Consider the following 14,753-nt stretch of genomic DNA (forward strand, 5'->3'; position numbering starts at 1 on the left):
TGTTGGGGCTGGGGAGAGATGGTTCATGGGGCAAAGATGTTAGCAACACAAGCCTGGTGACCCAAATTAATACCCCAGGACCTGTGCCAAAAAAGAGCAGGTGCAAGTGTCACAAATCTTACATGAGATTACATCTCAGCGCTCTTATGGAGAGATTAAAAAAAAAGAAAAACAAAGAAAAACACCCAGAAGTTCTCGACCCAGTTAAACCTGGAGTATGCAGCACAGCACAAAAACAAGGGAACAAGGTAGAAGGCACGAACCAACTGCACATTTACTCCGTACTCCACATATGCTGTGCTATACCTCACCTAGTCAGCCTCCCTCATTCGCCTGCCTCCCCACTCAGCCAGTCTCCCTCTCCCTCCCTCCCTCTCTCCCCTCCCTCTCCCTGTCCCCTCTTCTCCCCTCCCCTCCTCTCCTCTCCCCTGTCCTCTTTCTCTCACACACATATACCATACATACAAAATGGCATTGTTATATAAACTACTACCCCATTATAACTTTAAAAACTACTCTGACTTCATAATGCCTAAAAGGATGCTGTCTTGAGATAATTAGGATTCTTGAAGATTATATAAACAGGCTTAGGTGCAATTTTTACTTAACATTAATGAAAACGAATTCACTTACAGTACTTGTAAAATAATAACTTACATCTTTCAAAAAAGGAAGAAAAAATTCTTTTATTTTTAATAATATACTTAGGATGGCCTACCAGGTACATTTTTCCTTCCAGTAACGTGATCTGATAATTTCCTGGAGGGCACTCTCACTTTCACATAAGCAGTGTAATGACCTCCTCTCATTGAGCCACTGTGTTCCACTATGCCGTAGAGACCATAGAGAACTTTATCTCCCACAGTTACATTCTTTTAAAAGGAGAAACAAACAATAAATCAGTAACGTTTAATGAAATATTGTATGAAAGAGTAAATGTATATCCTGTTGAAAATAAGAAAAGCACATTCTTTTCTTTTCTTTTTTTTTTGGTCTTTTTGAGACAGGGTCTTCCTGTAGTCCCAGCTGGCCTGAAACTCACTACGTAGATCAGGCTGGCCTTGAACTCACAGGCCTGTCTTTGCCTCCCAAAAGCTGGGATTAAAGGTGTGCGCCACTATGCCCGGCTAGAGAAACACATTCTTTAAACTGTACTGAGATGCTCTGTACTTCCTCATGAAAGAACAGAATGCTCTGTATGAAATAGCCTTATAAGAAAAAAAAGAGGGCGAGGAGACTATCAAACTTGAATTTATTGAATCTTCCTTATTACAACTGAATGTAGAAAATAATACAAAAGAATAATTATCAAAATTAAATTATAGCAAAAGATGACTCTCTTCAATAAGTAAATTGCAAACAGAAAATGACAAAGAAGAAACCATGCATTAAAATAGCCTTAAACAACATCATCAAATTAATACAGTGACCTTTATTTGGAAACTAATTCATTTTAAAAATCACATTTTTGAGACAAGAACAAGTCTCATGATATGAAGGACATTTTAAATGATGCAGTATAGCTCAGTGGTACAGCACTTGCCTAGCATGTGTGGTACCCTGGGTTCAATTGCTACCCCCACCCTCCAAAAAAGTAATCCACATTAGAAAGTATATTGTGGCATATGCCTGTAATCCCAACACTTGGGAGACTGAGGCAGAAGAATCATGAGTTCAGATCAGCCTGGGCTACATAGCAAGGTCCTGTCTCAAACTCAAAACAGAAAAGGGCAGAGAGTAATTCATGTATTTTGGACATTCATAATGAAATATTTACGGGTGAAATGATACCTGATATTTTCTTCAAAATAATAATAAAATGGAAAAGCATGTGGATGGGGGCAAGACTGGCCACAGACCTGAGATTTTAAGACTGGATTATGGAAATTTGTTTTTGTTACATGTACTTTTTTGTGTTAGAAATTTGTTTTTAAAAATTTTTTTTCATTTAATTTTTAATGTACATGACTGTATTGACCATATGTATGTAAGTGCACCCATATCATGAAATGTCCAAGGAGGTCAGAAGAAGGCATGAGATCCCCCTGGAACTGAAGTTACAGACAGTTGTTAGTTGACGTGTGGGTGCTGGGAATCAAAACTGGGTCCTCTGCAAGAGTAGCCAGTGCCCTTAACTGCTGAGCCATTTCTCCAGCCCTGCACATACACAAGCTTTCCACGTAAACACAAGCAATTATAAAGCTTGCTGGCAAGGCATTAGCAATTCTGAGAGCTGACAAGTACACCACTATCAGTGCTGCACATGAAATGGGGTAAAAACAATGCACTGATATGTTTATTTGCAAAAGAGATAGACCATCACAGGAGCTGGAAACTATAACTCACTAAGTAGCTCCCTCAGAAGGAACACACAGCCTGCTCACTCCCCTCAGCAGTCATCTGCTAATAGCTTGGACAAATAGCTTACAGTCTCATGATACATGCCTATTGCCTTGCTCATCTTTCTTCCAAAGGACAAAAGTCACATTGAATGTATTAATATGCCACATTTACTCATTTAATTTCATTACTAAAATTTCCTTCCAGAGAGAAGCTTATTTAAACAAAACAAAAGCATGGCCTAAAAACAATACACAGAATGCACGTAAGCATCACTTTCAAGTTAATTATCTTAAAATATACCATACCTTACAAGTAAGAGAACAGAATGGTGCTAAATCAAGTGTAAGTGGAAAGTCTACATGTCTGTTTACTTTACGAAGACTCAAGCCAGCCTTAAAAAGACAAAAAAAAAAAAAAAAAATTAATACAACAAACTTAAGTCTAAAGTACTGTGTTAATTAAAACTAAAAGAATTTCCTATTCTCGGAGATAAGAATAAAACACGACTAATCATAGTTATATCAATTTTTGTATGTTAAAAAACTAGATTTGGAGGCTGGAGAGATGGCTTAGCAGTTAAGAGAACTGCTCGGGTTTGGTTCCCAGCACCCACATAGTGACAAACAACTGTCCATAACTCCAGTTCCAGGGGACCCAATGTCCTCTTCTGACATCACAGGCACTGCATGACACAGGTGTACTTACTTATATACATGAAAAAACTAATACATAAAATATAAGTAAAAATTAGATTTTATATATTGTTACCGCAAAGATTATTCATTTATATGGGCACTTCGTTCTTCCATGAACAATAGGGGAAACAATTACTTCCACCATGATTTTTTTTTAACAATTACAGAAAAATAAATTCAATGTGCTAAAAGCTAAACCACCGACATACATACTGTTATAGGAATGTATTCAGCAAGAGTCAAGAACACCTAGCTCAATGGCTTGATAAAAATGAACTTGACAATAGGCAACCTCATCTAGGTCAAGGCAGAAAACAACTACAAATGGATCCTATTAGGCAAACCTTGAAAAATATATGCTCTATATTATGTAATGCTAATACAAAACTAAAAAGGGCCACTGAGATGGCTCAGTGGGTAAAGGCACTTGCTGCACAAGCCTGATGAGCTGAGTTTGATTCCTGGAACTCACCTCCCTGGATCTCACTGTGGAATCAAAGAACTGACTCCTGAAAGTTGTCCTCTGACCACATGTGTACTGTGGTCTGAATGTATGTATGCATGTGCACACACACACACACACACACAAAAAAAACCCACAAAATTCAATAAAATTTTATAACAGATCAACTATTAGAAGAGAATGGACTGATGGAATGAGATGATACATACTTTCTGAATTGCATGGACAGACAAAAATTAACAGGTATAGTCTTTCATGTAGGGCTTTCATAATTTCAATGGTCTTTACGTTGAATGCAAATCATATACTTTTACTGTATATTTGTCATCTTTTTATTGCTTATCTCTCTTTTTTTGGGGGGGGGGGTCTTTTTGAGACAGGGTCTCCCATAGCCCTAGCTGACCTGGAACTTACTATGTAGACCAGGCTGGCCTTAAACTCACAGAGATCCACCTGCCTCTGCTTCCCAAGTGCTGGGATTAAAGGTATGCACCACGCCTGGCTTTCTTATTGTCTTTAAAGAAAAGACAAAAAACAAAACAAAAAACCTTAGCCCTACTCTTTTAGTCAAAATAGATCCAGTAACTGTTTTCCAAGTGATCCCTGTGTGTGTGTGTGTGTGTGTGTGTGTGTGTGTGTGTGTGTGTGTGTCTGGGCTCATTCATATAGGTACACTGTTTGCCAGTATGTGTTTATGTATTGTGTTAGATGATAACCTTGGGTGTCATTCTTCTGATTCCTCAGGTGTCATCACCCTGTATTTTGAGACAGGGTCTCTCACTGGCCTGGAACTTGCTGCTTAGGTTATTCTGGCTGACCAGTGAGCCTCAAGTATCAGCCTGTCTCTGCCTCCCCAGTTTTTCATATGGGTTCTGAGGACCAAATTCAGGTCCTTATGACAGGCACTTTACTGGCTGAGCTATCTCAAATGATCTTTAAAACAACATGGCTGGGCGTGGTAGAGAGCACCTTTAATCCCAGCACTAGGGAGGCAAATACAGGTAGATCTCTGTGAGTTCAAGGCCAGTCTGGTCTAATAGTGAGTTTCAAGTCAGCTGGGGCTATAGTGAGTTCCAGGAGAGCTGGGGCTATCAAAACAAAACATGATATCTAACATGAAACTATGAGATCATATGCAGGAATAATTCTTCAATCTGCATTCAATTGCTTTGCCTCCTTTTTCATCAGGTGACCTCTGCGAGCATCAATACCAGCACTGAGATTATTCCAGGCTGTTGTGTCCTTGCTGAGAAATTACCTCACAATAGAAAAGCCTCTGTAAAGGACTATAGGATGAATCCTTTCCTAGAGGATAACTTTTGGAAAAATCTCACATTGTATATGTAGTCTCTTGTCTCTTTTTTTTCTTATAACAGAATGATACACAGTATTTGCTCCTTGTCCTTAAAATATAAATCTGATGTCATTTACACTGGATGTTTAGCTAAATTCTACATCTGGCTTGATCTGTAAGTAGATTAATTATTTTTGTGTATATCTCAATTTCAGTACAATAGGTTCTTAGAAGTAAAATTATTTTGGGAACAACTTTGTTCAAAACTGCTTTATTCAAAACATTACTTGACATTTATCACTAACAGACTTTCTAGACAGTGTTACCAACGTATACTCCTACCTCTGGTAAGTGTGAATATGTTTTTTTGTTCTTATCAAGCAACACTGTACCTCTACTAAATTGGACATGTTATAAAAAGGAATCTCATTTTCTTATTTCTTTTGTAGACAGGATGGGCCAATTTTCATACTTTACTGGAATTTATATTCCCTGTTCTGCAATTATCAAGTGGTATTCTATATTCAAGTAACTATTGGGATCTTGCCATTTTTCTTATTGGACTTTAAGAGTTCTTTACATTAATCATTTGGTATGTTTATGGCTTTTAAGATATGGATGGTTCTGAGATATAGTTCTAAAGTTACTACAGGGAAACAAGCTTTTAGAGATATTAAAAAAAAAAATACAGGGAAACGAGCTTTTAGAGATATTAAAAAACAAGAACTGGATCTTACTCAGGGACTTTTCCCTACCATTCCCAACCCTTGGCTGTGCTGACATTATATTCAGCTTTAGAACAAGAAGGGACTGAGTTATTCATAAATATTTCCCTTTAAGCACATGAATTCTTTATGTTGTTCCTAAAGAGGATACAAGTACCAAATATAAAGCAATTTGTTTCCACAACCTGGCATGATCTTCCTTTGCTCACATGGTCTCTGTAGATGCAGCCTGAGGTGATGAGATATGATAATGTCTCTCCATAAGTATTTCACCTCCACTGAGTTCTATAATGTTGGCATAGAAAATCATTAGCTTTTTTTTTTTTTCCTTCATGAGAAACCAATGAGTTTAATGGACTGACTTCCAGAGCAATGGGAGAGTTTACTTACAGTAATGAGGGTGCTCCCCATCTAGGGCCGCACTGGAAAGTCTTCATCCTAGCCTGGTTGGTATTTCCCCATAGCCACATAAAATGCCAAGAGAGTGAAAACTATGAACTTTAATCTCTCATCTCTCTTTCTTTCTTTTCCCCCTAGAGCTGGAGATCTAACCCAGGGTCTTATGCATGCTAGGCAATTGCTCTACCACTGAGATTGGGAAAGGTACAGAGAAAAATCTCTTCTGGCTCATCTGTAGCACCTCTGAAATATTGCAAATATAATGTTGCAAATATGTAACAAAACTCTCAATTCAGGTTAGGTATAGGTATAACTCAACTCAAAGTAGGTACAGTATATGATTAGCAGGTACAAAGTGCTCAGTTCAATCCCTAACACATATGTACATACAAACTCCCAATCTTTTTTCTTAAGACTTCTTTCATGGCTTTTTTTCTTTTAGAATTAAAAAAATTACATTAAAAAAAAATCTCTGTTTCTGTGTACATGCACATGTGCCACAGGGCATGTTTGGGGGCAGGGTTGGGGGTTGGGGGAGGACAACTTGTAGGAATTGGTTCTCTCCTTCCACCATGCGTCCCAGGGATTGAACTCAGGTTGTCAGGCTTGGTAGCAGCTATCTTTACCAACTGACCTATCTTGTTAGTCCCCTTCATGGCTTTTACTATTATGGTTAGAAAGTCTTTCACACAGAAGTTTGGCCAAATATTCATTTACGTTTCACTAGTCACTATTATTATTATTTTTTTTTTTGAGATAGGGTCTTATTCTGTAGCTCAAGTTAGTCCAGATTCAAAGCCTGCCCAGGCCACAATAAACATACACAGCCCCGGCCAGCCTGGGAAACTCAGAAAAACCCTGTCTCAAAATTTAAAATAACAGAGCTCAGTGGCAGGGCACCTGACTAACAAATGGGAAAAGCCCTAGGTTCAAACCACAGTCCAGGGACCCAGGGGGTGGGGGTGGGGTAGATCCATTGAGAAATGGTACTGAATTAAAACTTTAAGTAGTTGAGGGGCTGGACAGATGGCTCAGTGGTTAAGAACACTGGTTGTTCTTGCAGAAGACCCAGGTTCGAATTCCAGCACCCACATGGCACCTAACAACTGTCTGTAACTCCAGTTCCAGGGGATCCGATGGCCTGTTCTATCTTCGTGGGCATTGCAGGCAATATACTCATGCACATAAAAATAATATTTTTAAAAAACCAAAAAAACAAAAACTGTAAGTAGTTGAAAAAAAAACTTATACATGAAAGACATTTGTGTTTCCTCCCACTGAAGTGCTGTATGAAGGGCCTGCCTTAGACTCTTTCTGTGTTTAGTCCTAGCCAGCAGGATCACAAGAGCTCAGAAAGCTGTGTGTACTTTACCTCTTTGCTCCTTCTAAGTGTTCTTAATAAAATTTAGTTTCCATTAACATACATATATGCACATACCACTTAGAGATATCACTTAGGTTAGGTTCCTACCATCTAAATCTTCAAATATTGTGAATTAAGATTCTTTTTTTTGCAGTGTTGGAAACATGCTTCCTAGGTAAGTACCTTATCACAGTGCTATACACCAAACCCTTAATTTAAAAATTAATTAGGAAACTCAGCCAGGCATGGTGGTACACGCCTTTAATCCCAGCACTTGGGAGGCAGAGACAGGTAGATCTGTGAGTTCAACTCCAGCCTGGTCTACATAGTAAGCTCCAGGCTGGCCAGAGCTACATAGTGAGATCCTGTCTCAAAAACAAAAACAAAGCAGCTGGGTATGGTGGCACAAGGACTTTTACCTGATGGAATCTTTTAAGATGAAGAATTAGGATAACTGGAACAGAAGAAATGAGCAATTGCTTCCTGGCATTAGTATAAACTTCTGTTTTCTTTCCTGCATAAAATACAATGCATTTACTTATAAAGTTCCATTGAATAGGTTGCTGATAATATGATAAATATTTATGTAGCAGCATCATACCACATTTTAAAAACACTAAAGAAAATGTACATTTGTGTGTATATATGTATGTGTATGTCTATGTGGTACATGTATAAACATGTTTCTGGGGTTATGCATGGGTGCACACACATGTGGAGGCCAGTTGATGTCATATGTCTTTCTCAATCAATTCTCCACTTTGATGTTTGAGACAGGCTCTCTCAGTGAACCTGGAGCCCAATGATCCAGCTAGATTGACAGGTCAACAAGCCCTAGGGAATCTAGTCTCTGCCTCCCCAGCACTGGGATTATAGGTGTGTGCCACTGCACCTGGCTTTTATATGGGTGCTGGGCATCCAAATTCAGGTCTTCATGCTTGTGCAGCAAGCACTATACCAACTGAGCCATCTTCTCATCCCCAAGAAATATTGTAGTCACAAGAGTTATCTTTCCATTCAAGTTAAGGCAAAGAGGCATTGAAAATTCATCAGTTGAGACTTCCCAGTCTTCCCAGCTGGGTCAAGCATACGCATATTTAAGAACTTCAAATATGTATCTTGAAATTTATAAGAAACTAGTGGGATTTCTGAAGGCCATTAATCTCATTATTAATCTCATTAGTGGTATAATCATAAGCTTTAGAGATATTTCAGAAAGACTGTAGATAATTAGACCCCTCAGATATGACAGAGATGGGTACTTCTTGCTCTTTAGTTGACTTCAACAAACATCTATCAGCAATCTACTTGCAGTGTCTTAAGCATAGAGGTACAAACATAAGCAAGACAATGCTTATACCAAGCAGTTCAATACAAACAGATTCTTAGGGTCCCCACTTGGGATCCATAAGCCACTAGTCACCATAAATTACACAAAAACAAAGTAAGCTAGACATTTACCTGCAGAACCGGTTCCTTTTTGGCATTTCTGCTTCTTTTCAGTACAGTTCTCACAGAGAAGCTTATTGTTGCCCATTAGTAATTCCATGGATGTAAACTGGTAGAGACATGACTGAACTGAGCATTCTTTAGGAGTAGTTACATAGCTCTGAGAAAGAGTCTGAAAAGCATTTTGGGCACTATGAAACCTCATACGCTTTCCCTCTGAAAAACACAAATTATTTGGAATGTTTAGTGGCTGGTTTTCCCCATCAAAATCTTCATTTCCAATTAGAGTGCTGCTCAAACAAAGTTCAGAAATAGCTTCAGCAATTCCCCTGTCACCACCATCCGTCTCCTCGGTGTGCAGCAATTCACTTGGGAATGGCAGGTGAAGGTGTGCATCTGTGTGTCCACAGGAATCACCACTCGACCTTAACAACACGGTCTGCTTGGCAGCACTTTCAGACTCGGAAGCCTCGCTGTCGGCATCAGCACTGCTTTCAGACTGGCTGGCTTCTTTCTCGCTGCCTGTGGGGCTTTCATTCAGGGACAACTCCGTGTTCAAGAAGCTTGCAAACTGGCTGACTTCAAGGTTTTCATTTTTCTGATACATAATACTTTTCTCTTCTCCAGATGACAATTTTCTTGTATGTTTTCTGTCATGAATTAGTTGATTCTGTAAGTTGACAGTATTTTTTCAGAGAAAAGACTCTTGTGACCTTATTGAAAAATAAATGTCACCAAGTCCTACTTAAGGGTTCACAATTATTAAATAAATACTTCTCCAGGATCCATTTCCAAATCTAACCAAACAAAGACCAAAAGAAGATACATTAACTAATTGTAATTTAAACCTGGGAAACTAACAATAGTGGTTACCTATTTGTGGGGAAGGGAACAGGACTTTTGTAGAACAGGGCTATAAAGGAGATTTAAAACCTTTCTGTATCTGTTGATTTTCATTATTATATATCTGGTATTTTAAAGAGTACATGGTGAATAATAGGATAACATCCAGTAAGTTCACCTATGATGAATTTATGTAGCGCTTTTTAAACTTGAGAATTTGCTTTAAAAAAACAGGTGATTAATTTAAATTAGAATTAATTCTAATCCAGCCAGTTTTAGGAATGTTTGTCTGCTTTGCCTGTTTGTTCTATTTTTGTGCTACTTGGGACTGAACATAAGATCTTGCTCATGCCAGACAAGAGCTCTATAACTGAGCCACACCCTCAGCCCTGGTTTTAGGAACTTTTGAAAATGGACCATCTTATCTACCCTCCTATTCCTAATGAAATAGTAAAGTTCACATTCCTTTCTTTGTTTTCTGCTTGATGGGCATATGATATAGATTTAATTGGCTAAAAATATTCTCTTTAAACTTGTAATACAAATTAGAACCAAGCATTAACAATATACTGAAAAGGGAATCAAAACTGCATAGAAGAAAGCTTTATTATCAAAGAGGCAATTAGGATAAAAGTTCGGAGCCTAGAACTAGACTGTCTGAATTCAAATTCAGATCCTATCACTTACTAGATGGGTATTGTTGAGAAAATTAATTGACATCTCATTATTCCAATTTCTTCACCTACAAAACAGAAGCACCCACCACAAAGGGTTATCTTGGGTAGTCAAATGAGGCAAAACACACAACAGCCTATAGAATAGTGTTGGGCCCAAAGTTAGCATCTCTAAGTACTATAAGCTATTATTGGCAGTGACTATGGGAATGATCACAGGGGTCTCCCTAAATACCACCCAGGTATAAGTGTTGAGCAAGGCCCCAGAGATACAGTAGTGAGGATGCCAGACCCAGTTGCAATTCTTTGAGGTTACAACTGACCGTAGCTAATGCAAACATAATAAGAAATAAATGTCAGTAGGCAGATTATACACAGTTAAGAACATGTTCTATAAGGCGTGGTGCCTTTAGTCCCAGCACTTGGAAGGCAGAGGCAGGCAGATCTCTGTGAGATTGAGGCCAGAGTGGTCTCTATAGTAAGTTCCAGGTCAGCTGGGGCTATAGGGAGAACCTGTCTCAAAAAAAAAAAAAAAAAAAAAAAAAGTTCCATACTTAGACCACTTAAATTTCCACTTCTCTGTAATTTGTATCATCTTAGGCATATTTCTTTTTAAAATATTTCTAATTTATTTTCATTTTATGTGTTTAAGTGTTTTGTCTGCATGTATAGAAGTATGCTTCATGTGTACAGTGCCCAAGAAGATCAAAAGACAGCATTAGATCCCCTGGAACTAGAGTTAGGCACAGTTGTTAGCCACCATGTGGGTGCTGGGAACTAAACCCAAAAATGGTAATCACAACATAGCTAAGAATTCAAATGTTGGTTACAACTCTTGTTGTAATAGGAACAATGCAAGTGCAATGGCAACATAAAGAAAGAACTGATCTTGGGTTAAGTGGATCAGGGGAGTCTTCAGAAACTTAGCAGAGGAGAAGAATGGAACAGTTCATGGCCTACAGGTTAAAAGAAAGGACAGTTATGGCAGTCCAGTTGGAAAAAAGAGACAAATACTGGGAGAAGGTCAGACAGTTGGGAACAGGGTGAGGAATAACATGGCAAATTTTTGTGTTTTGGAAAGTTTTGGCTAAAAACAAGATGGAGTACAACACAGCAGTAGGAAATGAGAGGAGTGGGACTAGGAAAAAGAGCAGTAAGCAGCTGCATTATACTCCCTCCTACACGTTCCCTCAGAACTTTATTTATTCATTCACTTAATATTTATTAGCATTGCTTTCTTTAAGTAATATGATTACACTGAAACCCTATATACAGGTGGATAACTTGGAAAGGGAGTGAATGGCAAACTCACAGTATAGGAACAGTGACAAGTTTCACATTGTTGTAGCTTAGTAGCACAGTTTTGTCAGTAAACAATATTTAAAAATTATAGTAGACATATAGAATTTCAAATTTATATTCTAAGATATAAATATTATATTTTAGTTTGAGGATTATATCAGTTTAGTTATTACAGTATTTTTCTATTTCTTTCTTTCTTTCTTTTTTTTTTTTTTTTAACTTCCCAGCCTGTGGTTTTTATCTCTAGAAGTTGAATTCTGGCATAGGTGAAGGCATACTGGGGCTGTAGAAGAGTAATAGAAAAATAATGGAAAACCTCTTGGTGCCTGGTAATGGGAGAGGTCCAACATCAAGGCCTTGGATACCCAGGACCATGTGTGGAGTAAGGACCACAGTTGGGCCTCAGGAGTGGTAGGAGGTCCATTTCAGAGAATCAGTCCTCCCGAGACCAGAATCTGCAAATAACAGAGGCCTCCCCTGTCCCAGCATAAAAGGCAAAGCCTCTGCCATGTACAACCTGAGACCTCAGGGAAGGGGGTTGTGGGAAATGTAATCACTCAGAGAAGACTGAAACTGCTGCCCAACATCAGGAAGTCCCCCATGCTCTGCTCTGCTCTACCATTCCTCTGCCAGAGCAATGTGGAACAGTGGCTTATAGTAGGGGTCTAAAGCTTCAGGTTCATGTGTGGGGGCCACAGCTCCAGTTCACAGGAGGGGACCACAATGCTAGCTCATTGGGGGAAGGGGCACCACTTCAACTCCCAGAACAGGACCACACCTCCTGCTCAGGGGGCTGTGTATACAGGGAGGGAGTATTGATTTATTTATCTAGAGACAGGGTCTGTATCCCAGCTGGCCTGGAACTCGGGCTGGTCTGAATCTCAGCGATCAGCCTGCCTCTAACTCCTGAGTGCTGGAATTAAAAGTGTGCACCACCATGAGTAGTTCAGACCACTTTTGTAGATCTTTTTGATCTCATGCACTTTTCCAGTAAAAACTTTCTATTCACTGTTTCCTTTTACTGATTGATGGATCCAAAGCCCCCAGAATAATGGATTTAAACTAAAATCCCCCAGGCCTGAGAAAAACTGTACAAGAAAGTAAAAATAAAAAATAATTCTGAATGCTAAGAACAAGCTGAGCTGACCTTTTTCATGCTCCTCTGCCCAAGCTGGAAATCATCCCAGAAATTCCCCCTACCTCTGCTTGGCACATAGCCGCCGCTTGTCTTTAAAAGAAAGCTGTGAACTGGGCTCTGGACTTCTGTCCTCCGAGTGAGGTGGGAGTCCGTTTTGCAAAACACCAATAAATCCTCATGCTTGTTACATCTCCTGATTTGAGGACTGAGTTATTGGGTACCCCGTGAACGTTGGGTACCCCAGTCTGGGGGTCCAACACTGATTATATTTTAAAATACTCTGAATAAGGTCTCTGACTTTCCACCAATAGTTATCTACTATCTATCTACTACTTTTTTTTTTTTTTTTTGAGGCAGTGTCTCTCTGTAGCCCCAGATGGCCTGGAACTCACTATGTAGCCCAGGCTGGCCTTGAATTCACAGAGATACACCTACCTCTGCCTTCCAAGGCTGGGATTAAAGGCATGCACCACTACACCTGGCTCTCTGTCCTACTATAACTGTAGTATATCATACTAAAAAGAAAAGGCTCAGTAATTTACTATTGGATCAGTACTTAAATGTCACCTGCTTATAAAGATTAAGGAAGTTCCTGTTATATACACTAAATAGTATGGGGGAATCTATTTTAAGCCTTAAAAATATAATATAAACAGCTGGGCGTGGTGGCACATGCCTTCAGTCCCAGCACTAGGGAGGCAGAGGCAGGTAGATCTCTGAGTTTGAGGCCAGCCTGGTCTATATAGCAACTTCCAGGGCAGCTGGGGCTACAGGGAGACCCTGTCTCAAACAGATCAATAATAATAATAATGATAATAAGAATAATAACAATAAGTAAAAATGTCCAAAGAAGAAATATATTTCTTTCACGAGTTTTCCCAAAATTGTCAATCAGAGCTAAGCAAAGTAGTAAGGCCTATGAGCCCAGTGCTTGGGAAGCTGAGGTATGGGTATGAGGTCAGTTTGAGCTACACAACGAGATCCTGTCTCAACTACAACAAAACAACAACAGCAACAACAAAATTAATGGCTGTGGTAGAATGCTTCCTAATATCTTTAAGGCCATGGATTTGATCCCTAGTACTGGGAAAAAAAAATGTCAAAGATAAATTATAACCCAACAAACACTTGGTGATAAAAAAAATCCTTGCAACTGTGTTTATTTGGACTACAGCATCTTTTCAATTCAACCCCTCAAAACTTCATATAAGCTGCCATCTTCTCAAAAATTTCTGCAAAATATTATGAGAAATCCAGTTCTAGGGGAAAAATTATAAAACCAGATAGAACACCTTGGGATACAAAATTGCCTTAAAAATTTTTTAGAGATAAGGTCTCAACTTTGCTGCCCCAGATGGCCTCAAACTCAGGCTCAAGGATCCTCTTAGCCTCCCAGTTAAACTGGGATTATTTCAGAATAAATTGGTCTGACTGGTAAAAGAATGGAAAAATGAAAATCTTCCTAATTTCTTTTGTGAAGAAGACCAAGATCTTTTAAATATAACCTTAGTGATGAAAGATGCAACATAGATTTGAATGATTTCATTCAAATTTTTGAAGATTTTTGTCAATATCTGTCATGAAACAAACCTATTTATATGCTGAAGTGGTTCAGTAAAATACATGTCTGGATTTCATTTTGAATGAATGAATGAAGGAAGGAAGGAAAGATTAACTAGAGTTAATCACTGGAAACTTTCTGGTTTTACACTTACTCTATAAACATGTTTTCTTTTTCTTTCTCCTTACACCCTTCCTTCCTTTCTTTTTCTGCTCTCTTTTTTTTAAAAGACAGGGTCTCACTAAGCAGCCCTAGCTGGCCTAGAACTCTCTATGTAGACCAGGCTGGCCTGGAACTCATAGAAATCTCCTAGTCTTTGCCTCCTGAGGGCTGAGATTAAAGGCATGCCCCACCACACCCAGCCAGCATGTTTTCTTTTAAGCTGTTATTTGAAGAACAGCCTACAAAATAGACTGTTTATATAGTTCACTTGCTGGTGCCCTTAATGAAGAAGTACTGTTTTAAAAAGTATCTCTATATGCCTGAGCATATATATATATATAT

General features: G+C 38.8%; 1 protein-coding gene across 15 annotated transcripts in view; it reads right to left on the reverse strand.

The window, feature by feature from the left end:
* Positions 1 to 14,753, reverse strand: part of Usp45 (ubiquitin specific peptidase 45) — a 91,308-nt gene that overhangs the window by 2,253 nt on the left and 74,302 nt on the right. For 7 of the 15 annotated variants that reach the window (XM_017799778.2, XM_008839626.3, XM_029566718.1 and 4 more), the window contains 4 exons: positions 8,744 to 9,401; positions 7,702 to 7,796; positions 2,649 to 2,735; positions 719 to 872 (listed from right to left, as the gene is read on the reverse strand). In XM_017799778.2, coding sequence (XP_017655267.1) covers positions 719 to 872; positions 2,649 to 2,735; positions 7,702 to 7,796; positions 8,744 to 9,401 — 994 coding nt within the window. Of the gene's footprint in view, positions 1 to 718; positions 873 to 2,648; positions 2,736 to 7,701; positions 7,797 to 8,743; positions 9,402 to 9,431; positions 9,529 to 10,261; positions 10,317 to 14,753 lie in introns of those variants that run through there. The other 8 variants (XM_029566721.1, XR_001872584.2, XM_029566725.1 and 5 more) reach the window with 8 other exon arrangements.

Source organism: Nannospalax galili, unplaced genomic scaffold, assembly GCF_000622305.1.
Source record: "Nannospalax galili isolate Female #2095 unplaced genomic scaffold, S.galili_v1.0 scaffold78, whole genome shotgun sequence".
In the NCBI taxonomy this organism is placed as follows: Eukaryota; Metazoa; Chordata; class Mammalia; order Rodentia; family Spalacidae; genus Nannospalax; species Nannospalax galili.